Source organism: Narcine bancroftii, chromosome 3 (assembly GCF_036971445.1).
Source record: "Narcine bancroftii isolate sNarBan1 chromosome 3, sNarBan1.hap1, whole genome shotgun sequence".
Taxonomy (NCBI): domain Eukaryota; kingdom Metazoa; phylum Chordata; class Chondrichthyes; order Torpediniformes; family Narcinidae; genus Narcine; species Narcine bancroftii.
This window is the reverse complement of record NC_091471.1, coordinates 109,832,787-109,858,831: the sequence shown is the minus strand read 5'-3', so window position 1 is coordinate 109,858,831 and position 26,045 is coordinate 109,832,787. Positions and strand designations below refer to the sequence as shown.

The following is a 26,045-nucleotide window of genomic DNA, read 5'->3' as shown; positions in this document are numbered from 1 at the left end:
AGTTTATGTGTTTTTGAAATGCGGAACATGTTTATTGCGGAATATCAACAGAAATCCTAGAAGCACAGCATCTTCTGTAATTTCAATCACTGGCGAGGCTTGAGAAATTGTTGCCACCATCTTTTGATGTTAGGCGATAAGGTGTTGGATTCCATTATCGCAGTGGCAACCATTGCTTGAAATTTTCAGATTGGGATTTGAAAAAAAAAAGACCCATAAATGAAGCACGAATTTGGCCGTGCTTAAATATAATGTGGTCTTTGGTAAAACAGAAGAATGTATTTATGACATAATTAAGAAATAATTTTATTCTGAACAACAGCATCATACATATTTTTCTTAATTTGCGGGTGATCCTTTCTGCTTTGTATTCAAACTGGGATAAGAACATTTTTTTTTAATGTATATGGGTTATTTCTACAAATAAGTATAGTTCGACGCCCCTTTCGTCTACTGATGAGAAAGTACGAATTGTTGTATCTTGATACATGTAATCTTTGCTGCTAATTCATAGGCAGCGTGTTTCCAGATACTAAATCCTCAGAAAGAAGAGAGCCCTCGAACTCCTTCGCTGTACATGCCACTAAACCTGTTATACGTCACTCTTCTGGATGAGGAACCAGTCTTTCCATCTTGTCTTTCGTTGTGAGATTGATAGTCGAGCTATCATTAATATAATTGCGATAAGCAGCAAACTGTGCCGGCGTGTGTCTCCCAACCTCCTTTTGTATCTAACAGCAACCAATCGCTTGTGCAAAACCACCTGTTCAATTCACTTCGTCGCAGACTAACCAAATGGTAGCCATTTAACATGTTCCTGCAGATATCCACTGAACTGGTGGAGTTGTGTTCCTTTTTCAGTCTTCTGAGGATCGTGGCGAAATTTATCCCTGCGTTTTTTCTTATCAAATGTGAAGATACTATTCGTTTTCCCGGCAACCGCAATATGATTTCATTATTTAATAGCAAAAAATGTACCAATATTCAGCGAATAAATATAAATAAATAACTCGCATTTAATTTAATTTAATCTCCTAACGTGATGCTTATTTAGTTCAAATGGGACATTGGATTTTTAAAAAAATAACAGTTATTGATACAGTTATTACTTCTTGTTATGGTTTCGTTATTAAACACGAAGTAGGTTCGACCGCATCTTCATTTATTCCAGACCTACACCGAACACACCACAGAAAATCTGATGAGGAATCCTGGTGCTGTCGCTGGAACAATACCGGCAAAAAATAAATCTCCCGCAAATTTCTAGGTTGCAACATTAATCGCAACTCAGAGCCACGTAATTGGAGAGAAACTATTTTCAAAACCCAGTATTTTAGAAAGGGGTTTTAATCACCAATCTGTTCTTTTCTTTCTTCTCGTCTACATGCTATTAAATGGCAAATAGTTTTGATTTTCTCTCTTAAATCTCGACATGATTCTAAATCATGCAATCGGAATAAAAATCCTTCAATTCTTTTCTAACATTATTTTTCATATTGTAAGTTTGATTCACTCTCGTGACCTTAATGTTATCTGTTTCAGAGTGGAGGCCTATATATAGATCTTGAAATTTAAAATCAAAGAGCGACAACTGATTTTACTCAAATACTCTCCTGCTCTTTATATTTCGCTTTCAAGAGCATTTTATCACAGCAATTGACAGCTGGAGCTCGGAATATGTAGACAACACAAAGTAAAATTGTAGCATTATTCAGCAGGCCTGTTTGATTTTTTATTGTTATTTCACAACTTTGTTTTCGTACTCTCCGGTATTTTCAGCGAACACGACATTTTAAAAGTGAAAACTAATACAATTACAATCTGTATATAAATATCGTGTTTCCATCCACTCCATTTAAAAATGTGGCAGAGCTTCTTTCACACAGACGAAATAGGTGTTAATATCTATTGGAATGATGTTCATTCTAAGCAGCCAAATAATATTTTGAAAACACATAGACATTCTCCTGTAGCTTGAAGTTGAAAACACTGTTTCAGGTTAATTTTACCTCTCAATTCCCACATGTATCGTCACATATGGACGATATGGAGATGCATCGTCTCCAGGAACACAAAGAAAACAGAAACATATTCCAACCTTTGCATTTTATTATCAACAATCAAGTTAATGGTACACTTTTGGAAAACTATATGCACACGTAGAAATATTTCCCTTATTTAAATATAAGCATCCATTATACCACGTATAAATAATTTTGAACTCCTAAACATAATTTATCAGGATTATGCTTACAATAATTTCAATGGGACAGAGAAAAAAAAATAAACGATAACATGCATTTAACAAAAATATATACCGTATTGTTATTATTATATGAACCAGCCTTTACCTAAACAAAATAACTCAAAAGGGATGATCTGTTTTATTTTGTGTTCTCCATAAACGCACTCCATGTGGACTACAGGGGAGTAAAGTTTTTTTTAAGATCAACTAGAGAAGACAATTAATACTGAGAATAACACTCTTACAGTTTAGTCACAGAACACGGCTGTAGAAAGACACACAAAAAGAATTTTTCTTGTTTTGATTTTTTTTTACAGATGTTAATCCCAGTGGATGGGGCGGGCGGGGGTGGTGGGGGATGGGCAAGTTCAGAACATGCTGCTCTTTACTAAAGTGGCTTTGGTTCCGTTGGGTCTCTGCAGCGAGGAGAGTACGCTGGCGAAAGGACCTCCTATTGAGTCGGGCACTGTGCTCACCCCGCCCGGACCCGTTGCCCAGCCAGTGCCCGCAACTCCTGCAGCCGCCGCAGCCGCTGCAGCCGCCGCCGTCTTGGCGGAGTCACCACCCCCCACGCCTCCTCCTCCTCCGCCACCCCCTCCACCGAGACCACCTCCTCCCCCGTTGCCGGACGCAACGCCCCCGCTGCCCGAGGTCGGTGCGCAGCTGCCCGGGCCCGTGCTGTCGGGATCGGCCGGTTTCGAATCCTTGTTGTCGTCCTCTGAACGCAGGTCTGATTTCTTGGACGAGCCGCTGTTTTTGGCCGCAGCCGCCGCAGCCGCCGCTGCCCTCTCCTGTTTGCGGAACTTGGCCCGTCTGTTCTGGAACCAAACCTGAGGAAGGAGGCAAACAAGAGATTGTTGCTGCTGGAAAACTGCAGTAACACCCAAATTGCTAGAGGGACTCAGCGGGTCAGGCTACATCCATGGAAGGCAACGTTTCGGGCCGAACCCCAGAAGGAGGGCTTTTAAAGTGTGGAAGTGGCAATGAGGTTCGTGGTTCACCAGGTCATCAAAGAGATCCAATCCCTCTCCAAAGTAGCAACTTTTAAGTGGTTAAAGGTTCAATGGTGGAGATAATCTTGGCGAACTCGAAATAACAATGGGAGAGGTGACTAAGGGGCACACATGTTCCTGAATCCAATGGGATTGAAGCAAGAGACAACGTACATTGCAATTCCGCCCGGATCTGAACATTTTATTAATTTCTCCTTTCGCAGCTCAGACGGCCACTATCGTACTATTGATGTGTGTTGGTTTAAATTACATATTAACTGTGCAAAAAGCCAAAATGATTCGAAATTGTCCCCGTTTAATTGTTTACATTGTGCCCTTTTCTCTGTTTCCCTACGCGATTAAAGTTTATCTCAAAACCGATTCCGTCTGTGTTTTGGGAACCTTCATAGCAAGAGAATACAAATAATAACTGGCAATGCAGTTATTCTATTATCCGTGTAAAAGAAAGATGAGGGCGTCGTCCAGATATACAGAAAATGGTACAATTAGATATATCCTCACATTCACTGATAAAATACCCATCTAAGTGAAGCGTAAACATCGCGAGCTAAATCGGTGTCTGAGTAATACCTGTACTCTGGCCTCGGTGAGATCAATCTTCAGCGCCAGCTCTTCCCGTGTGTAAATATCGGGGTAGTGGGTCTCTGCAAACACTCGCTCCAGTTCTTTCAGCTGGGCACTGGTGAAAGTGGTCCGTATCCGCCTCTGCTTCCTCTTCTCGTTCAAGCCGCCGTGATCCGTGAACAGTTTGTATGGTACTGTGGAGGGAGGGGAGGGCGGTGGGAGGGAATGTCAAGGGAAAAGTCGAGAAATCAGAACACGGGTAAAACTCTCGAAATATTCCTTTAAAATGCAGGAAGGTGTAGCGATGGCATTGCGGGAAAATAGAATTTCGAAATGTACTTCATTAGAAGGCAGGTGCATAAAGAAACAATACTCAGTTTCGCCCTGGAATTCATTGAATTGAAAATGAACGTGGAAAAAGTGTACTTAATAACAGAAAGCTTAATAACATTTAAGATCTGATTAGTGGAACAAAAAATAATATAAAGTAAGTAATCAATAAATTATTCAGAGTAGCTTCCTCAAAACATTGGAAAATATTCAATTCAAAATACAATCAGATAATGTCATTATTTGATTATATTGTTTTAATCTGGCTTATAACAAGTATTATGTAAAATTGTTTCTAAATTATCTTTCGTCAGTATTGTTCTCTTAAAGTTTGCCTAGTCCAAGCCACTCTGCTTTAAAGACATTCTGGTAATGAGCTTTAGTCTTTGGTTATTTAATTACACCAGGACAGATTTTCTAAGCTTTACGTATCATCGCAAAGTAAATAAATTATGCCTATCATTTTGGCAGCTTAAGATAATTTTGTTGGCGGTTCGGGTGTGACTAGTATAGTGTAACCCTGTAACTGAATTACCCATTGCCTGCAATCGCTTCTAACGTGATAAATTCTTTCATTTGTGTAAGCAAATTTCGTTTGGTAAATACTAAACACATTTCAATTTTCAAATGCAATCAACCTTCCTATATACATGTTTGTTGCGGGGAGAAGGGGTGCTCTCTGGAAAGGATTGCGAGAGTTCCTTACCTGCTGCGTATGGACTGCTCTGATGGTCCCTCAGAGTTCCAAGGCTGCAGGATCCTGGAGTCAGAGATGGACATCCCGAGGTGGCCCCGAATGTGGTCCTTATAGGATTATATTGGAATCCACTCGCCTGGCTGCAAGAACTGAAGTCAGCATAAGCTGAAGCAAGGCTTGAAGTGTCCATACCAGCCATACACGACTCGTAGGCAGAAGAATTGAGGTAAGAATATTCCATTTTATACATTGAAAAGGCTCTGGCTATCTGTCCAAAAATAGAAAGAAAAAAAGAGAAAGATAGAGAAGGTGCCTTTGGTAGGTAGATGTGAACAGCACAGAGCCTGCTTTACAACTGGGCTTCTTTCTAAGAGGAGAGCTTAGTTTTATCAAAATGCCTCCTATGAGCTGCCTTGCCTCAGGTCTCTAGAGCATATAGTCCTCATAATAAACTTGGCTGTTTCCACTTGGACAATAGCAAAGCGGTGGTCTTATTGCCTTCGCTTTTACATGACAATAACTCATCAGTCTATTGGGCTGGCACAGGGGGACTGAGCTGCCCAACCTCCCTATCATTGATTCCTGCATCTCTAATTAGAATTTAATACCACACCATTACGCACAAAGTCCCCTCCATCATCCCTCTAACCATATCCCTGCCCTTAATTCAATCAGACTACTTTTAAATAATGAAAGTTGGGTGACGATTCTCCCTGATCCAATTTCCCTGCGCTTTTAAGCTTTTTAAGCGATCATAGCTCGGGCACAAATTGAGATATTTTCTGTTTTCGGGGAGGAAGCCGGGTGTCATGGTCCGCCTTTTTGTAATAATGTTACACGCTCAATTTAACAACAAGACTCCCGCCTGTTGTGCGTGAAATGTTATCACGGGTGGACATTCGCTGGACGCTGGCACCATACAAAAACTGAGCTAGCCTAGAAAAGAAAAAAAAATTCTAAATACACCTGGCTGGGAAATTTACAGGAAAGACGATGAACAAGGGTAACTGGTTTGAACATCTTATTCTAATGCGGACATTTAATCTTTATTTTATTATTAAATTGTGCATTTCGATTTTTTTTTTGGAAAGATTAAATAATAAAATGTAAGCCAGCGCTATTTCGTTTTGGTATTGTCATCTGTGGAATTGATGTCGGGAACGTCTTCTTGGTTCCCAATACCGGAAATACAACATTTGAAGTGTATATTAACATATGAGGTTTAACATAATCTTTTGACAATATTATTCAGTTATCGTTTCTTCTCACTTGAACAAACATATTTAGTAGGTACATGGCGGGGGAAGGGGGGGGGGGGCACCAGTTCCATTTGTACACTGTCGGACAAATTTATTTTTAAAAGTCAAAATAAATTAATTCGGTGAATAGTTTAAGACAAAATGAATTTTTAACCAAGCGAACTAAAGAATATATTTTTCCGAATTAATCCTTCAGCTTTGAAATGTGATTTTACCATGAAATCAAACACAACAATGGTTGGTGGTTTTAAATAATCTGAATAGTTTGAATACATCTAAGAGTTTGTTATCTACTAAATATCAACCGAAATTGTAAGCTTGACAGACATTTATTTATATCAGTGAGAATCTCAAAACACCGACAATAAACTGGAAATACACGTTGCATGCTTTTTAAAATATAAATATTAAGTTATCGAAAAAAGATTGTTTTCGAATACCAATGTTGTCGTTTGCTCTAATTAATCGCCGAGATATAAATAAATGAAAGAATTTTAAAAATCATTTTCTGAGGTGTACATATCACAAACAATTTCTAAAGAGGCGGGTGACGATTTATAATGAAAGGATTAACCCATTTTCAAAATTAAAGAAAAAAAACAATTGTGAACGATATGGAGGAGCTGGACGTGTTGAGTTGTGGTTTTGATAACGAAAGACTTTCTTTTGAGCTTTGAACACATTTTTTTTTGGTTTACGGAGAAATGAAAACAAAGTTACCCATGACACTGGAAAACAAATTGCACATTGCACTAAATTGCTTTCTCATCATCCGTCTCCAGCCAGACGACAAAGGCGAAGGAAGCATCTGTCTTCCAACTCGGTTCAGTCGTAAACCTAAAGAGCTGCAAAGACGAATGCGAATCTGAGTATTATTACAAGAATTTATCTTTATTTATTCCCGCTTTCATGAATATGAATGTGAATGCCGTTTCCCTCCATTCGGCGAATAACAACAAACAACGGCAACAAATGTTACAAGAATCCAGTTAAAGTAAACAAATTCTTCTGTATTTTTCAGACGCTACAATTCACAACAATATCTTATCAAAGAATAAGATTTACTTTTCTCCTTTTTGAGGTCATTTGAATACTGAGGCAAGGCAGATGACAACCGCACCACGGGAAAAAGCAATATCTCACACATTGGTGCAGGTATTGCTCAGAATCGCATCCAAATGGATTTCAAGGAAACTCTCTGCGACTAGCAGCGCAATAGATTCGCAGTAGATTTGGGATTGAATTTTCAGCGAAAGGTGGGAACATCTCTACAAAGGTCAAATTTCATTCTTTCTGATTCAGAGTTAAAACGTAAACAGCTGATCAATAGTTTGGCTCACACTGGAAGAGACAAGAAAAAATATAGCAACATTCCTGCTGCCGGTCTCAAAATACATCCTTCGCTTTGCGATCCAAAAATCGTAAAACATTAAGTGAGCAAGGACTGAAGTGAATTGTGTATCCTCATAAAGAAGGTAAAATCCCTGGTTGTGGCGGTGGACTTGGCACATAGAAGATTGTTATTCGCTTCAGACGTTAATCGACAGGCCAATAAGTCACATCAAATCAAACATGAAAGCGAAGCAAGAACAAAATGCCCCACTGCACAATTGAAGGCGGGTTTCATTTCATCTTGCTTTCCTTTCCAGTTTTTGTAAGTTTGTTTTCCCTCTGATAGAGAAAAAAAATCTTTTGTCGACTCGTTTATTTAGTTGTGAGATAAATGGTTTGGGCCTGACAATCAACGGCCCTTGTTTTGTTAAACTTGCGCTCTCCACGCGAGCTTCTGGCGACCCAGATCGGGCTAAAAAGTTGTACCAAATGGCTAATTCAATTATTAAAGCTATAGACCAACTGCTCCAGCAGCCATCCACCACGCGTCTGGGAAGAGGGAAGAGGAGAAAAAAGGAGACCGTCCCAAATATAATTTAATAGAAACGAAGACAGGAGCACCCGTTTCGAATTTTAAGTCGAGCCCAATACAATTAGAGGCGCAAATAGGAGCCAGGCCATGAATATTGTCTGCAATCCCAAGGAAAAAAAAACCAGCTCTGCTTACCAGATGTGACAGCAACTTTCAAAAATAAACAAGAATTAGTTGAAGACTCTGCTTTTAAAAAGACCGTGACTATTAATTTCACTTTCGTTATTTAAAGCACACTGCATGGTTTTTTTTTTCAACTTTTTTCTCCCCCCAAAAAACCCGACTAATATAAAAATAATAGCGGTTGGTGGGGGGGGGGGAGTGGACAGTTCTGAGTGTAAATATATGAACTCGTGAGTTTAGGTATTTGTAAGGACGATGAAGAAATAGAAAGGAGAACAGAATTGTTCTTTCCATTCCAGGCGTGAATTGTGGTGGGGAGAATGATTTCTTTTTTCTCTCCTCCCCTTACTTTTTTTTTGAAAGAGATTGGAATGTTGAAGGGCAGCGAAACAAAACAACTCGTAACAAAATGCTATTGTATTCCTGTTATGTATTGACTGAAAACGCCTTGTCAAAGCTAGCATAACGTCTCACTTTAAGAAGATGTCTCACCCGAGGCTAAACTCTACAACGTGGGACCAGCTCGAATATTGCAAGTCCAGTGAGAATTGTATGGAAATATTCGTATCACTTCAATTAGAGAAGATTCGCCAATATTGACGCCTTCAATATATAAGCTGTTCAATTGCAGCCACTATAAGTAGCACTGCTGGAGTCTGGAATAGAAATTCTGTTGAAAATGGTTGATCATAATTTTATTATTTTCCATTTTACACAAATGTATGTACTGAAAAGAAATCATAACCGATATTTGAAAACATAACCGTTACTTTTTCATTTGACTTGGTGTCTTACACTAATATGCATATTGACACATTTTAACTGATACATAGACAGTTATTCAACTTCAGAAATAATCAACATTTATATCTGTAAATCATGCGAAATATATTTGGAAGGGAAATATACCAATGATAAGGACTTTAAATGCATAAAAATTGTGTATCGGCTCTCTTCTAGTTTCAGAGTGGTTTTAAGAGAGAACATCTGCTAAGCTTAAAAAAGCAGCACGTTTGAACAGAGGCACAGATGTAAAGTGACATCTGCCCATGACAAAGGAGGGAAAACCAAATTCAATTAGCGAGAGGCCTTTTGCCGGCTGCCATGAAACAGTGCTTAAACCTGTAAGATCAACACGGAACATTGGTAGGCCACACTACCAACCCTTCACCGTCCCAAATCCTCTTCCATTTGTCATTTTTATGTACGGTTTTTACATTTCTGGGTTTACATGGTTTTTTTTGGAATTGATCTGAACGAAGCACTCACAAATGCAATCATGCGTACTGGTATAACAGATCCACAACGGTAAAAGGAGCAACTCATCACCATTCTAAACAGAGAGAAACCACCTTTAATCAGGCAGCTTTAAAGCAATGCTTCCCGTTTTCGAAAACATGGCTTTAAACATTAACATCACTTGTCAAACCTCCATCGTTGTTCATCCTCAATGACAAATATTTTTTATATATATCGTAACTATCAGCGGAGCATTTGGAATAAGATGACAACGCTATGTAGATTGGTGGTGTACATTGAGGCATTTGAAGTCATTTTGTGAAGGAATTTCCTGGATATTTATCACATCAGTGATTGCAGTTTTCTTGATGCTGTCTTCGCAGAAGAGTGTGTTTAATCAGACGATTTGCATCCCAGTGCCCCCCTGTGACCTGAAGACAAGTGGTGCCCATGAATCAACATGGTAATCTCATTCTGATAGATAAAATTAGCAAAGTTATTACCCCAAATGTAGGCCGGGCATTGCTTCGAATCAATTACTAAATTACCCTGAGCTTTTAGTGAGCATTAACAGAAAAAAAATTGCTATCGACCTTAGACTGAGAGATAAAAATCTGCGATCATTAAATCTCTCAGTACTAAACACGAGCCTGATTCATAAGAAACTGTACAAATATGATGGAATTTAATTTTCAACGGGATCTGTTGTCAACATTTCATCTATTCAGCCGCCGTTTTAGCATCCCCGTGCTCTAACATGTTTTTCAATGCTTTAGAATTGAATCGGAGTTGGATGTTACATCCCTTTATCACTAAGATAAAGACCTTAAGGTTCAAGTGGCCGAGTGACACGGCGCAGTCCTGGCACCCAGTCTTCAAAACCAAGAAAGATGGCAAATCATTAAAACCTCTATAAGAGAGAGGCAGGACGGCATGAGAGCGCGAATGGATGGTTGCTGGATGATATAATTAATTAAGTGCTCGCGGTATTATTAAGATTCACAGAGCACGCGTCCATGGCTCAGAACTCGACGCAAGGTTTCAAAGATAACTTCATTCCAGCGGCGTGTTGGAGAAGGCGTGTATTTTAGCTTAATTTAATTACGCGGAAAATGCATCCCGATCGTATCTTAGAAGTTATTTTTTAGTGATATCACTACTTAACCAACACAATTTTATGTGTGGACAAATTACGAAAATCAAAATTATTCCTCGGTTAAAAACAACCCTTAGAATCGCAAGAAGGCCAACAGATAGATGGATTGGAAGATATGATCACGGGGTCTCTTCATACAGCTAAAGCTGTCAAATTGCCTTTGTATTAGTAATTGACGTTATTATTAGTATTTATTCACATCACCTGTCAAATCGTTATTAAGCATCAATTGAAGTGCTGTTGGGGGAGTCTGGGTCAGGCTCATTAACCAGCTTCTGTCCCGAGTTTTGCATGTACAACCCCTCAGGCAACCTGGCTGTATGGATACACACACAGCTAGGACGTCCACAGAGCTGGCCACATCCATTACTGTTCAACAACCAGCTATTGTTTATCCAGAGGTTCAGTGGAATTAACTGATTAGTGTCAACATACACAATGAGGTCCGCCTACGATGAAGAAAATGATAGTCACTTTTAATTCATAGCGCGGCGTTTAATGTAAACCTTAGGCGTAGATTAAATGGATATGTAAACAAATTATGACAATGCAAATTTTCGCTTTTTTTTGTATGGCAAACTAAATATAATGCATAAAAGCAGTAAGTAAAAGTTTCCATCAGAACATCCTTGATCAACAAAACCCAATATAAAATGTAATGTGATGTTAATTAACATAAAGTGTTGCACTGTTAATATTTCCGCATGGTGCATTTAATTCTATATTTTGATTCATAAGTCCACCAATTATATTACTTGATTAACTAAGCAGGCGAGGAAACAGAACACAAGAAGGGACTTTCATGGCTCTTTTTTTCAGGCGATTAGTTCAAGTTGTTCAAAATGCCGCTTTCTTCCATTTCAGATGATGCCTAATATTTAAATAAATCTGGGGTTCACTGTAGGGTCGTGCACGCTCAACTTCGGCGACTGACCTTAACTTTCAACTGCAGCGCAATTTGAGCAATTAACCCAGAGAGGCTCGATGGGAATATGAATTTAGAAAGTGATTCATGATTTTATTGATAGAGGGTTCCATTGTGATTTGCAGGAAACAAATCTGTCTACTTTGTTCTTAATAAACAGAGTGGTTTTTAAACCCGCTTCTCTTTGCCAGTAAGCGCTTCACAATTCTGCCCCGATGTGCGTTTTCGTATCGTGTCCGTAGCTGACAACATTGAAGACCTGATTTCGTTTCCATCGCCTCGAGTGCAATTTAAAACGCTATTGGTTGGTGGGGGAGGATTTTCAGCCACTTTTAATTGTCGCTGAATCCAAACAGCTTTAAAGTGAAGAATGAGACGCCCGAGGATGGGAAAGTGGGCCGAAAAGTCTTAAAGCCAGCGGGATTCTCCATGACAGGATAAACTTGTCATGTGCAAAAGTATAAACATTTGATATTATTGCATCCTTGGGCAGTGAGGCTGAATACAACCAACGGAAAGAAAAACTTTATATAAGAACATAGCATGCACTGCACGCCAGATAATATTCTTGGCATCACAAAGCGCTTCCCATTTAAAAAAAATCCGCTCTATTTACCCCAAGAATACAATAGAAAAAAAATCCCAGCTCCTTTTTGGGCTAAAGTTGATGAACCTTTGGCACTTGTTGATTACGGAAGTGATTTTGAACTCCCAATAATATCCCCAGGCTTTGACTTCGCGCATTATGTAACAGACAGGTCACTCAGTAACCCTGAAATCAATAATCACCTTCAGATACAGTCAATACAACGTTGTCCGATGGGGTCGCCATTACATTTCCAAGGAGTTGTCCTGGCCTTTATTTTTCTTTATTTATGGGTCAACAGATGGTTCATATTCTTACATTAGTCGTTCAACTGTTGCTCATACAACAGAGTTTAACACATTCTTTGCCTTGGTGTTTATGAAATTGCATATCCTTCAGTAGTTACCAAAGACCTTACCATTAAACCATGACGCAGAGGGAATGCTCTTGACACATTCATAAATTACAATTAAAATGTCTTATCAAATTGTAACATGTAATAGTTTTGAGATGAGAAGAGTTTCACCTTGCAGCTACAGAGGTACATAAAAACAATAATCAATAAAAAAAGTATGTTAAATTACTATATGAGAAGAAAAAAGATAATGCAAAATATTACATAGATAGATAGATAGATAGATAGACAGACAGACAGACAGATAGATAGATAGACAGACAGACAGATAGATAGATAGACAGACAGAGATAGATAGTTAGATAGATAGACAGATAGATGGATAGATAGATAGACAGACAGACAGATAGATAGATAGATAGATAGACAGATAGATAGATAGATAGATAGATAGACAGATAGATAGATTAATAGATAGATAGATAGATAGACAGACATAGATAGATAGATAAACAGACAGACATAGATAGATAGATAAACAGACAGACAGATAGATAGATAGACAGATAGATAGATAGATAGACAGACAGACAGATAGATAGATAGATAGATAGACAGATAGATAGATTAATAGATAGATAGATAGATAGATAGATAGACAGACATAGATAGATAGATAAACAGACAGACATAGATAGATAGATAAACAGACAGACAGATAGATAGATAGACAGATAGATAGATAGATAGACAGACAGACAGACAGATAGATAGATAGATAGACAGACAGGTAGATAGATAGATAGACAGACAGATAGATAGATAGATAGATAGATAGATAGATAGATAGATAAACAGACAGACATAGATAGATAGATAAACAGACAGACAGATAGATAGATAGACAGATAGATAGATAGATAGACAGATAGATGGATAGATAGATAGACAGACAGATAGATAGACAGATAGATAGATAGATAGATAGATAGATAGACAGATAGATAGATAGATAGATAGATAGATAGATAGACAGATAGATAGATTAATAGATAGATAGATAGATAGATAGACAGACATAGATAGATAGATAAACAGACAGACATAGATAGATAGATAAACAGACAGACAGATAGATAGATAGATAGATAGACAGATAGATAGATAGATAGATAGACAGACAGACAGATATATAGATAGATAGATAGATAGACATAGATAGATAGATAAACAGACAGACATAGATAGATAGATAAACAGACAGATAGATAGATAGATAGACAGATAGATAGATAGATAGATAGATAGATAGATAGATAGATAGATAGATAGAGATATAATGATAGTATGAAAAAGGAGGGTTAGTGCCATCTGCAAGTATCTGAAATCTATCATAGGATTCAGTCTAATCTAAGTTAGAATCAGAGTCAGATTAAAATTTATTGTCATGAAAAGTCACAACATTTGTTGTTTTGCAGCAGGATCAAAGGGGAAAACATTTATATAAACTGTACAAAAAATAAATAAAGATAGTGCACAAAAAGTCAAAGTGAAGCAGTGTCTTTGGGTCATTGGTCATTCAGGAATCTGATGGCAGTAGGAAGGATGCTGTCCTTGTGCCATTAAGTGCTCATCTTTAGGCTCCTGTATCTTTTCCCCAATGGTAGCAGAGTAAAGAGGGCATGGTCAGGGTTATGGTGGTCTTTGAGGATAAAGGCTACCTTCTTTAAGGCACTGCCTCTCGTAGATGTGCTCGCTGGACTGAAGAAGACTGGTGCTCGCGATATCACAGGCTGAGTTAATAACCCTTTGGGATTTTTTCTTGTCCTGAGTGTTGGTACCTCCATAACAGACAGTGATGCAACCAGCCAGAATGTTCTCCATGGTACACTGTAGAAGTATTTGAATGTACTCACTGACATACTGAATCTCCTCAAACATTTCACAAAGTAGAGCGACTGGTGAGCCTTCTTCATCCTAAGTCCACAAATATTCTGCTTTCACTCCCTGCAGATGTGACACCATTGGATGCAGGATATTTCTTAACGAAATAAAGTCCTGCCTTGAGAGAAAAGGCAAACAAGCATTGTACACACTTCTTTGCCCTTGAATTGTAATAAGATGTTCATATTTCCTTTAACATTTTTAAATGAAATGAATAGGTCTTATGTGTTCTACAATACTGAATTGCTTCCCCACTGTGAAACTTGTACGCTTCTCATTCTTTCTCAACACCTTTAAATGTTTACATCTATGAATGATGGTTTACACATTTTCATTGCTTCCTGCAATTCTACTTCACATAAACCTTGTCCACTCCTCCGAGATTTAGGTATCTGTGCTATTCTGTAGAAAAGGCAAAAGAAACCTTGAGGGTAATACTGAGGGTTGTTGCAGAAGCATCTGGCTAAATTTTTCTCTGTGTGACCTATTCCTTATCATTCTCATCGACTTTAGTGTTTTTGTAGAATGGTAGACATCCAAGACATTACAAGAGGCAATTCATTCCAGCCTTTAGATGTGATAGGGTAATAGAACATCAGTTTGTACACCAAGTGATATTTTGATGATGATCTGCTATTACTGCAGACAAAAGAACGGATCCTTAGCTCTCTCCAAACAGTAGCATTCCCACTCCCCCCCCCCACCCCCACCCCTCCCAACATCTTCCCCTAGTTTAAATCATGATCCAGAATTCCCTTAATGGTGCAATTCTCTGTTTTATTCATCCTTTTTGCCAAAGCATTTCAACAGCAACAAATTTAAACATGAATGTTCCTATCTTCTTTCTCCCCTCTTTCCAATGACAATTTAAAATTGGTGATTCCCCATCAAAGAATCCTGAGCCAGAGAAAATAATCTTTTTTTGTCTCTTCAAATTAATTATCTACATAGCTTGTCTTTCTCAAGGATTTGCCAGTATCTCAAGTATTTCTGCACAATTCTATTTTCCACAGTGGTAATATCCCAATCAATTTATATTATAAACTGTTGTAGAATTTATAGTGTAGTTGTGGCTTCAATATTCTTCTTATAATAGAATGCCTAAAATTACAAAGCAATTCTAATTCTGCCTTAGCCAGTGATTTATATTTATTCTTAATTTATATCTTTAATCCCTTCCTCTAAAACTCACAATTCTATTATCTTGCACTTTTACAGTATTTTGTACATCTTTAAACTCTGCAACTCCCTTTTCACTCATTGCCATCAAAATGCTTCTACTGTATCTTTAGTCATGTTCATTTCTTTATTCCCCAAAAATGTGTTACATTAGAGATATAAGATATGAAAAAGACATACAGAAAGGACCAGGCAATGGTTCTCAACGTTTTACTTTCCACTCACAAAACACTTTTAAGTATTCCCTATGCCAGAGGCGCTCTGTGATTAGTAAGTTACCAAGGTTTTTTTTTTACTGTATATGCCTATTGGCTTAACTTAACTAAATGTTTCTAAATTCTTAAGAATCCTGCCTCATATTAAAGATTCAGGTTGACTACAACTGACCCAGTATGCTGAGGATGCTTATTTATCTTTCTACTTTTTTTCCTTGATTACCCCAGTAAGCGTTGGCTACTTTCCAGTTTCATTGTCTTCAACAGCATTGACATAAACAACAAAAATGAAATTTCTTCTCTTCCCAAGCCTTCCTTTTGATCTTCTCCATCATTTTTTTTCTCCTCTTGTTCTAAAGTACTTTAAGGTCTAAGTAAGCATAAATTATTAAGCCATCTATGAAATGGGAAGACATTTCTGTTTTACATTGATACCATGGCTATTGTTTTGATCTGTTGGCATAACCTACTTTCTATATGCAATAATTGCCATTTTATAACTAGGAAAAGTGTTTCCCTAGCAGCCCCATCATATTTTATCTCTTTAATTGGCTCCTTTCTTCCAGCTTTGGCCTTTTATGTGCATTACAAGAATAAGTGAGCAAGATTTAAGCTTACATTTGAGATGTTTGATTGGATTAATGATACCAAGTCAACTTTTAATCAATTCTTAAAGTTCTTTGATGATGCATCTTGTAAACTAAATGAGCCATGAGCCATTACAAGTGGTAAATCTAGATTTGGTGAATAAGGTCAAGGCACATTGAATAATATGCTGGCATATTAACAGGTAGAAAGCAAACTGTACTGAGACTTAGATGCTTTTGAGACTGGAAGACTGCGAGTGTGGAGAAACACATGGATCAGTGTTCAAGCCCCAAGTATTCATGACCAATCTCAATAATTCAGCTCAGGGAGCATATGTAATATCTCTAAACTTTTTGATGGCATGACATTAAATGCAAGTATGACGAGGATGCAAAGAGGGGATATAGAGACAGGCTAAGTGAATGGGAAACAGCATGGCAGATAGACTACAATCTGAAAAAAATGAAGTTATCTAGGAAAAATAGAATATTTTTTAAATGATGAGAAATTGGCAAGTGTTGATTTTGCAGTGGTTCCAGATATTCTTCTATGCTGAAAAATAACATTCAGCTACAGTAAAGAGGGCCATATAGCTTTCATTGCAAGAGAATTCAAATAGATTCTTTTTACAATTATATTGTTGTAATCAGATGAAATCAAAGAAAGAATATTGTGTACAAATTTTTCTTCTTGTCTATAAAGGCATACATTCCCAATGGGAGGAGTGCAGTGAAGATGAACCAGCTAAGTTTCTGGGATGCAGGTCTATTGCACAAGGAGAGAGGAAGCAGGCTGCACAATGGAAGTGAAGAAGAATGGGAGTGACCTAATTGAAACATGCAAACTTTCTAGGGGGCTTCATGGTGCGGATGCAGGAACCATTTTCTCCAGTTAAGAGTCTGAACTAGGGATCAATGTCTCAAAGGATTAAACAATGTAGGATTGAAGTGAAGAGAAATATCTTCAGTCAAATGCTGGTGAATCCTTGGAATTATCGACCCTGAGTGCTTTGAAAGTTCAAGCCTTAATTGCATTCAAAACGGAGGTTGATAGATTCAGATTTCAGATTTATTGTCAGAGTACATACAAAAGAATGAAGGATTAGAGATAGAAAGAATGCAGTCTGGAAGGGCCAAGAGGCCTACTCCTGCTCTTACTTCATATTTTTTAATGTTTTGATCCATTTCTTCCACAATGCATGAAGCACTTGATGCAATAGATCTGCTGGTAAAAATACCATGAGGAAGGGGGTTTAAAGTTCTTCATGCCAGTTACTTCCTTTTGAGGAATGAACAACACATTGCAAAGTATACATTTAATGACAATCTGACTCATAGTGAAGTGTGAAGCCTGAAATCTACTAACTAATTTTAGAGAATGAGGAATATCTTGGTATCTGAAAAAGATTTGGTAACCATCTGTTGACACAACTGCCAATGTGAGATGACTGAACATTTTCTGTTTCTTGTCTTCAGTTCTTGAATAATGAAGGTAACAAAGCATCCCACCATCATCTCCTTCTGCATGCACAGAGATTAATTTGTTTCAAGTTTTGCTCCTAGTATCCCACAAAGTTCTTCATTCCACCTCACGCAAAAAATCTCTGATGGCATTAAAATGCAGTTATCTTCTTCTGCTGCTCCTTCTAAAGTCTCAGTCTCCTGAACACTTGCATATTTTTCTATTTGAAGATCTTGGGCAGAAAATAAACTGAAGCCTTTCAATTGGAGGACAGGCACAACTTGCAGGTGAAGTGATGATCTTGTGAAGTTCTGGCTGGATCATCTGTGCTCTGATGCTGAGCTTCATCTACTAATTCACCTGTCTCATCTTGGTCAATTTCTGCACTTCCAGTAGTTTTGGCAACACCAACTTTGGTCAGCAAATGGGACAGGCAGGCAAACCAACTGCACAGTGAACATGACAGGCATACACACTACCTGAGTCCATTTTTATACAATACCTAGAGGTAATGCATTGTGTATTGCCCTGGGATTATATCACTGGGATGTAGAGAGCATGGGACCCAGAAAATTCCAATAGATTATTAGATTTCTAATGTGTTGCTTCAACATACCGGTTGTGTAATCACGTTACGTCAATCATACCAGTTCCCAAGAAGAGTGTAATAACCTGCCTTAATGACTATCAACCAGTAGCATTTACATCAACAGTGATGAAGTGCTTTGAAAGACTATTGAATGATCATATTAGCTCCTGTCTGAATGGTGACATGGATACGTTCTAGTTTGCCTATCGTAGCAACAGGTCTATGTTAGATGCTACCTCACTGGCTCTACTCAAAGCTCTGGGACACCTGGACAGTAAAGATGGATTCATCAGGATGCTGTTTATTAACTATAATTCAGCATTTAACATGATCATCCCCTCAAAACTGATCATCAAACTCCAAGTCCTGGGACTCAGCATCCCACTGTGTAATTGGATCCTTAAATTCCTCACGTCCAGACCACAATCAGTAAGAACATCTCCTCTACAATCTCCATCAGTATTGGAGCAGCATAGGGCTGCGTTCTTAGCCCCCTGCTCTACTCACTTTACACCTACAACTGTGTGGCTTGGTTCAACAACAACACTATCTACAAATACATTGACAATACCACAGTAATGGTTATATAAAAAGGGGTGATGACTCAGCATGCAGGAGGGAGATTGAAAACTTTATCAAATGGTGCACCAACAATAACCTCACATTCAACGACACCAAAAATAAAATGCTGATTGTTGACTTCAGGAAGGGAACACTAGATGTGTACAGTCCACTGATTATGGGGGATCAGAGGTGGAGAGGGTGAGCAAATTTAAGTTCTTGGGAATCATTATCTCAGAGGATCTTTCCTGGAGCCAACACACTAATGGCATCATGAATAAAGCACATCAGTGCCTCTACTTCCTCGGGAGTTTGCTAAGGTTTGGTATGATATTGGAAACCCTGGCAAATTTCTACATATGTGTGGTGGGAAGTTTGCTGACCGGCTGCATCACAGTCTGGTATGGGGACACTAATAACCCTGAGTATAAATCCTTGAACACAGCCTAGCACATCACAGGCAAAAGCCTCCCCACTATCAAGAACATCAACGGGAACACTGCCATTGGAGAACAGCAGCAATCATCAACGATCCTCATTGCCCAGCACACACTCTGTTCTCACTGCTACCTTCAGGAAAGAGGAATAAGTGCCACAAAACTCACACCATCAGGTTCTGGAACAGTACCTACCTCTCCATCATCAGACTCCTCAACCACAAACTCAATTAGAGGCTCATTTAAGGACTCTTACCAGGGAGTTCGAGACGATGGTTCTATTGAATCTTTTTTGTCGGATTTAAATTTGCCAATATTAGGTGAAGATAATGTGAGGAAATTGGATTCTCCTTTTTAGAGATAAGGGATGTTATTCAACAAATGCCTAATGGGAAGTCATTGCACTTTATTGTTGTTTTCTTCTTTATATTGCACAGTCAGTTTGTTTACATTTCATTTTATGTTTACATTGCATAGTTTTTTTTTCACATTACCAATAAGGGGTAATTCTGCCTCACCTGCAGGAAAAAAGAATCTCGGGGTTGTATGTGATGTCATGTATGTTCTCTAACAATAAATACGAAATTGTAGCAGGATCTTAATCGGTTGTGGAGGTGGGCAGAGGAACTCATACATACGGCTGGTCTTTGTCGACTACAGCTCAGCCTTCAACACAATTATTCCCTTAGATATGGTCAACAACCTCCAAAATTTGGGAGGTCTAATATGGGTAGAAGCTACACAATGAATGGTAGAGATCTGGTGAGCATTGTAGAGAAAAGGGAGTTAGTAGTGCAGGTCAGAATCAGAATCAGAACAGAAATTATTGTCATAAAATTTGTTGCTTTGCAGCAGCAATTATAGAGCAAACATTTATATAAATCACCTTACAAAATAAATAAAAATAGTGCAAGAAAAATTCAATGTAAGGCAGTGTCTGGTTCACTGTTGATTCAGGAATCTGATGACAGAGGGAAATAAGCTGTCCTTATGCCACTTAGTGCCAGTCTTCAGGCTCCAGTACCTTTTCTCTGATGGTAGCACAGTGAAGAGGGCATGCTAGGGGTCCTTGAGGATAGAGGCTTTTATAGATATTATCAATTGAGAGAACACTGGTGCCTGTTATGTCACAGGCTGAGTTAACAACCCTCTGATGTTTATTCTTGTCTTGAGCATTGGCACCTCTGTACTAGACAGTGATGCAACCAATAATGCTTTCCATGGTACATCTGTAGACATTTGCGAGTCATCGGTTACATTCTGAATCTCCTTAAACTCCTCAAAAAGTCTAGCCACTGGTGAGCCATTTTCATGATCGCATCAATATAGAAGCTCAGGACAGATCCTCAGAGATGTTGACACCCAGGAATTTGAGGTTCTTGACCCTCTCCACTGCTGAGCCCTCAATGAGAACTGATTTATGTTCTCCTGACTTCCTCCTGAAGTCCACAATAATCTCTTTGGTTTTTCTAACAATGAGTGCAAGGTTGTTGGTGTGACACGACCCAACTAACTGATCTAGCTCCCTCCTGTATGCTTCTTCACTGCTGTTTGTGAATCTGCCAACTGCAGTGACAATGGCAAATTTATAGATCGCATTGGTACAGTGCCTAGCCACACAGTCATGGGTATAGAGTAGTTAGAGCAGTGAGCTAAGCACACATCCTTGAGCAGTGCCTTTGTTGACTGTCAGTGAGGAGGAGACATTGTTTCTAAATCATACTGTCTGTGGTCTTCTGATGAGGAAGTCAAGGTTCTGGTTGCAGAGAGTGAAGATGCCCAGGGTTTGGAGCTTGTTGACGAGCACTGAAGGAATAATTGTGTTGAAAGTTGAGCTTTAGTCAATGAAGAGCTCAAATATGTATGTGTTGCTGTTTTCGAGGTGATCCAGAGCTAAGTGGAGAGCCAGTGATATTGTGTCTGCTGTGGAGCGATTGTGACGATAGGTAAATTGCAATAGGTTCAGTCCTTGCTTAGGTAGGTGTTAAACCTCTCGAAGCATTTCATCACAGTAGATGTTAGTACTACTGGGTGATAGTCATCAAGGCACCAGGATGAGTGACTGATATAGAACTTTGAAATCAACTTCACAGGTAGATAGGATGGTCATAAAGGTTTTTGGCCTGTTAGCCTTGGTCAGTCAGAGGATTTAGAAGAGAAGTTGGGAGGCCATGCTGCAGTTGTATAAGATGTTGCTGAGGCCCCTTTTGAAGTACTGTGTTCAGTTTTGGCCACTGTGCTTCAGGAAAGATGTTGTCAAGCTGGAGAAGGTGCATCGAAAATTTACAAGGGTGTTGCCAGCAATCAGGGGCCTGAGCTATAAGGAGAGATTGAGCAGGCTAGTGGTTTATTCCTTGGAGCCCTGGATGGAGGGAGAGTATCACAGAAGTGTGCAAAATCATGACTGGAATAGGTCAGGTGAATGCAGAGTCTTTTGCCCAGAATAGGGGAATCAGTAACCAGAGGACATAGGTTTAATGTGAGAGAGGTAAGTTTTAATAAGAACCTGAGGGATAACTTTTTTACATGGAGGGTGGTGGGTGTACGGAACGAGGTGGTTGAGGCAGGCACTATAGGTTAGATACATGGATAGGATGGGTTCAGAGAGATATGGGACAAATGTAGGGAGATTTTGGTTGGCATTGGCAAGTTGGACTGAAGGGCCTGTTTCCACTCTGTATGATTCTATGACTCTATAGTTTTCACTATTTCTCCTTCCTCGTTATCTCCTCCTCACCTCTTCTGTGTAATTCTTCAACTCGTAAATTGTATTTATGTTACCTTAGAGATTTTTGCTCCACCTTCTATTAGAGGCAATGGTAGAAGTAAAAAAAAAACGACTGTAAAGAGACAAATCTTAGAAGATTGGTGAAAAGAGGTTTAAATGGGAAAGATTTGAAGTTGTCCTCAGGTTAGAGCATGAGAAGCAGTAATGATAATCAAAAAATATCCTCACTTCCCACTTCCTATACCTGCCTAACCTAAAGATGGCATTTGAGGATAAAAAAAATATGCATGAGGAATTACTAATGGAATTATAGAAATGGAACTGAAACTTGTATTTTTAAGATAACTTTCATGAAACCTCGCTCCCAGAGGAAGTCTCAGCTGTGGCATAACAACTAGAAAATGTTGGCTGCAGGTTATCCCTGGTGCTCTATGACTTCCAAAGTTACCCTGGAGGTTCATGGTAAGAGTAAAGCATGAGGCGATGGCAATAACAATGGATTAACATCACTTATAATGGAGAGGGCAGGGTAACCTTAAAAGGATATGATGCAACTGCAAAGATGCATCTAAGAGTATTCTCATTTGTGGATTGGTAATTCTCACATTTCAATTTGCTGCAATCAGAAGCCCTGAAGTCAGAACGAGAGAAGAAATGACACAAACCAGTAAATTGCTTCATGAAACAACCCTGTTTCTACTGGGGGCCTGTCTACAAATCATGAGGTGGCACATTACATCACTTTCATTTTCATGACTGCTTCCATTCTCCTGCCTGCATCAGTGAGTGTTTTCCCCAAGGCATTTTCCCACCAATTAGCTGGGCCATGACTCCTGCTCCGATCACTGTTAACTGAACTTTCAGCAAAGTTAAGTAAAATTAGTTATGAACCATTAAATGCTGGCTGCTCATCTCTGTTGTGTATGTCAGAAAGAATGCAGCTCAAGAAGGTCACCAGTAGTTCATTCGCAACCAGGCTATTGACTGCTTGAATCCCCATATGTTTACATTGGTTGGGATCCCATATGTTTCTGAACCACTTATGTCTGAAAGCCATGTTTTCCTGCTGACTCAAAATTTAGGAACTGATCATATTGATTTATTTTGAGCAGAAAATTATATTTGAATACATTGGATTTGATTGTGATTGGTCTTCCTGCTACAATGTTTACACAAGTATTTATATTGATTCCTTCCATTTTTGTGGACCCAATCAAAACAAAAGTTCTCTCAGAGGTCCTGTGAAAGCAGACTATTATATGAGAGAAGAATGCAGAAGGCCTGAACAGCTGCACGGGGACAAATCAAGTCACTGTTCGTTCAGGCCCCTCAGCAGTGTTCGATTGGAACAAGATTGGAAGACAGGTTGGTGGGTCAAATTTTTCTTTGGATGTGGGAACTCACCTTCTCTGCAGCAGCGTGGTAATCTTTCCAGGACCCCTCAGTCTTTACACAAAAGCTGGTGAAAATGGATGAGAAAATCGAGGCACTTTCCTAACCAGTTACTCCTTAAAATGTATGTTGGGTTCCTAGCACATAATGGATTCCAACAGACATATTACAAGCACTCTACCTCTTAGGGCTGCAGGTTTATCAGCTTTCCAATGAATTACCCCTATCCCACCACATTGGTCGTCCTCAATATTTACGTGAGAGTCAGCCCAACTTACCAGTTTCGCCTTGGGACAGCTCCCAATATATTACTGCTTTATTTTTCTGTTAAAATCAGCTCTATGAAGTATTACATCTCTGAAAAAGCCTACTTTGCCATTTTCTTGTGAAGAAGGAACTATCCAGTTAGATTGTCATGAGTCCATGAAAGACAAGATATTTTTCTTTCTTCCGCATTCTCTTCAAATTCAATATCTCTTCGATTTTTTTTTTTGGTTTGAAAATCTTCTCCCGATTCTGCTCATGTTAATGTCCATGAGAAGTCCATGTTCTAACAATATGATGCATATTAAATAAAGCAAAATTCTCATAAGCTTCCCACCATTCTTCTGATGACAAATTAAATTTGTCTACCAAGAACAAGTTTGTGTGTAACTCTTCTCCCAACTTTTTAAGATCTTTCCTATCTGTACTTTTTTTCTTATACATCTCTCCTCTATGAAAATATTTTCTTTCACCCTCTTAGGATCCCACTCCTAATTTATTGCCTGACTTGAGTTTCTGGTTGCTATTATGGCAGCAAGAGGTCCAATGTTAATATTTGTTGATTACTTACTTGCACATTCACCTATTGTTCCTTTCTGTTGTTGCTGCTTTCTTCTCTCTCCAACTTGCTTGAGGTGTCAAAAACAATAAACAGATGATCAAAATAACAATTTATTTTCAACTGCATCACTCTCCAGAATATGCATTGCCGAGCTGAACATCCTTAAAATATGCCGAATGCAATCACCTAATGCAATCAAAGTGCCCACCTACCCCCAAGCATACCAGAGATTGCAGGTCATTCACTTATAAATACATTGGAGCTGGCTGTTTCTGTCCTGTAAGTGGCACATCTGGTGGAGATATCCAGCTCATAGACTGTGCCATGCTGTTGAAATCACGGCTATAATCTGTGTATGTTTTGCACAATCTCTTTTCTCATTCTCTCATTACTAAGAAGCTAGTTATGTTCTTTCTTTTACACCCTTTATCAACATCACCAGGTGCAAAAATGTGAATGTTTGAACCTTTGGTCCCTCAGCTCTACAAACCCTTCCAAGTTTTACTATTTACTGTATCATTCCTCTCCTTCTTTCCAAGGTGTATCATTAAATCTATTTCATCCAGTCAAGTTTTCTCCTATTTAACAATCTTTCTTCTTAATTGAACACAATACTGATATTTTGGGCTCACTGGGCTATATTGGAATATCTTATCATAAAATAGGAACAATCTTGGCCTTTCTACGCAACAAGGGCTATTGAGTTCCAGAATACTTTTTATGTCTGACCTCTGCATCTTTTATGGTTTATCAAAGTCTTGTAAATATCATGGCTGAAATGGAATCTGATACTATATGTACAATCCCCACTTATATATTTCATCTTCTCTTAGTTTGATGGAAATCTATGCTTCTGGTGATGTATATTCACAGTCTGTTGGACTGCTCCATCTCAATCAAGCAGGATATTTGTGAACTTATATCTCTAATTATGTACTCATCAAACTTATATTGTGGCCTGATACCAATTGCAGCCTGGAAAAATGTAAAAAGAGATTGTTAGATTGTTTCCTGTTAAAACAAGAGGTGTGTGGTGACCAGCATATTGAGAACAACATGGCTTTTAAAGTAGTCTGCCCTCCGGAATTTTTCATTCTTGTAAATTCTCTGTACAAGTTTACTACGTGGTACATCCTGTCTGAAATTGAGAAGTCTTGCCAGAAAAAAACTGAAAACAAAATAATGATGCAGAGCCAGGTCATTTGGCCCATTGTTTAATGGCTATTTACATCTCACCAGCTTTGAGTCATATTGAACTCTTTTCTCTCCATACCCATGTGTGTTGCCATGAACCACATATTGATTTCTGGACACTACAGGTGTCTGCCTATTCATTCATACTAAAGATGAATTACAAGAAAAAAAACCCAACAGTTAAAGAATGAAGATATTAGCCCTTTGGATTTGACATTTGTTTATATTTGATTAGCAAGTTTTCAGATGACACTAAGGTTGGAGGCATTGTGGGCAGTGAAGAAGGTTTTCAAAGCTGGCAGAGAGATCTGGAAAAATAGGCTGAAAATGGCAGATGGAATTTAATGCAGACAAGAATGAGGTGTTGATTTTGGAAGGAGAAACCAAAGAAGGACATACTTGGTGAATGGTAGGGCACTGAGGCGTGCGGCAGAACAGAGAGATCTGGGAATACAGATATATAATTCCCTGAGAGTGGTATCACAGGTGGATAGGTTTATAAAGAGAAATTTGGT

The 26,045-nt window shown here is 38.6% G+C and overlaps 1 protein-coding gene across 5 annotated transcripts in view; it reads right to left on the bottom strand.

The window, feature by feature from the left end:
* Positions 1–2,138: 2,138 nt before the first annotated feature.
* Positions 2,139–26,045, bottom strand: part of phox2bb (paired like homeobox 2Bb) — a 47,832-nt gene continuing 23,925 nt past the window's right edge. For 2 of the 5 annotated variants that reach the window (XM_069922806.1, XM_069922807.1), the window contains 5 exons: positions 24,346–24,403; positions 6,829–6,953; positions 4,859–5,113; positions 3,829–4,016; positions 2,139–3,075 (listed from right to left, as the gene is read on the bottom strand). In XM_069922806.1, coding sequence (XP_069778907.1) covers positions 2,614–3,075; positions 3,829–4,016; positions 4,859–5,113; positions 6,829–6,953; positions 24,346–24,353 — 1,038 coding nt within the window. In that variant the 5' untranslated portion in view covers positions 24,354–24,403 and the 3' untranslated portion in view covers positions 2,139–2,613. Of the gene's footprint in view, positions 3,076–3,828; positions 4,017–4,858; positions 5,118–6,828; positions 6,954–8,647; positions 8,812–24,345; positions 24,404–26,045 lie in introns of those variants that run through there. The other 3 variants (XM_069922808.1, XM_069922809.1, XM_069922810.1) reach the window with 3 other exon arrangements.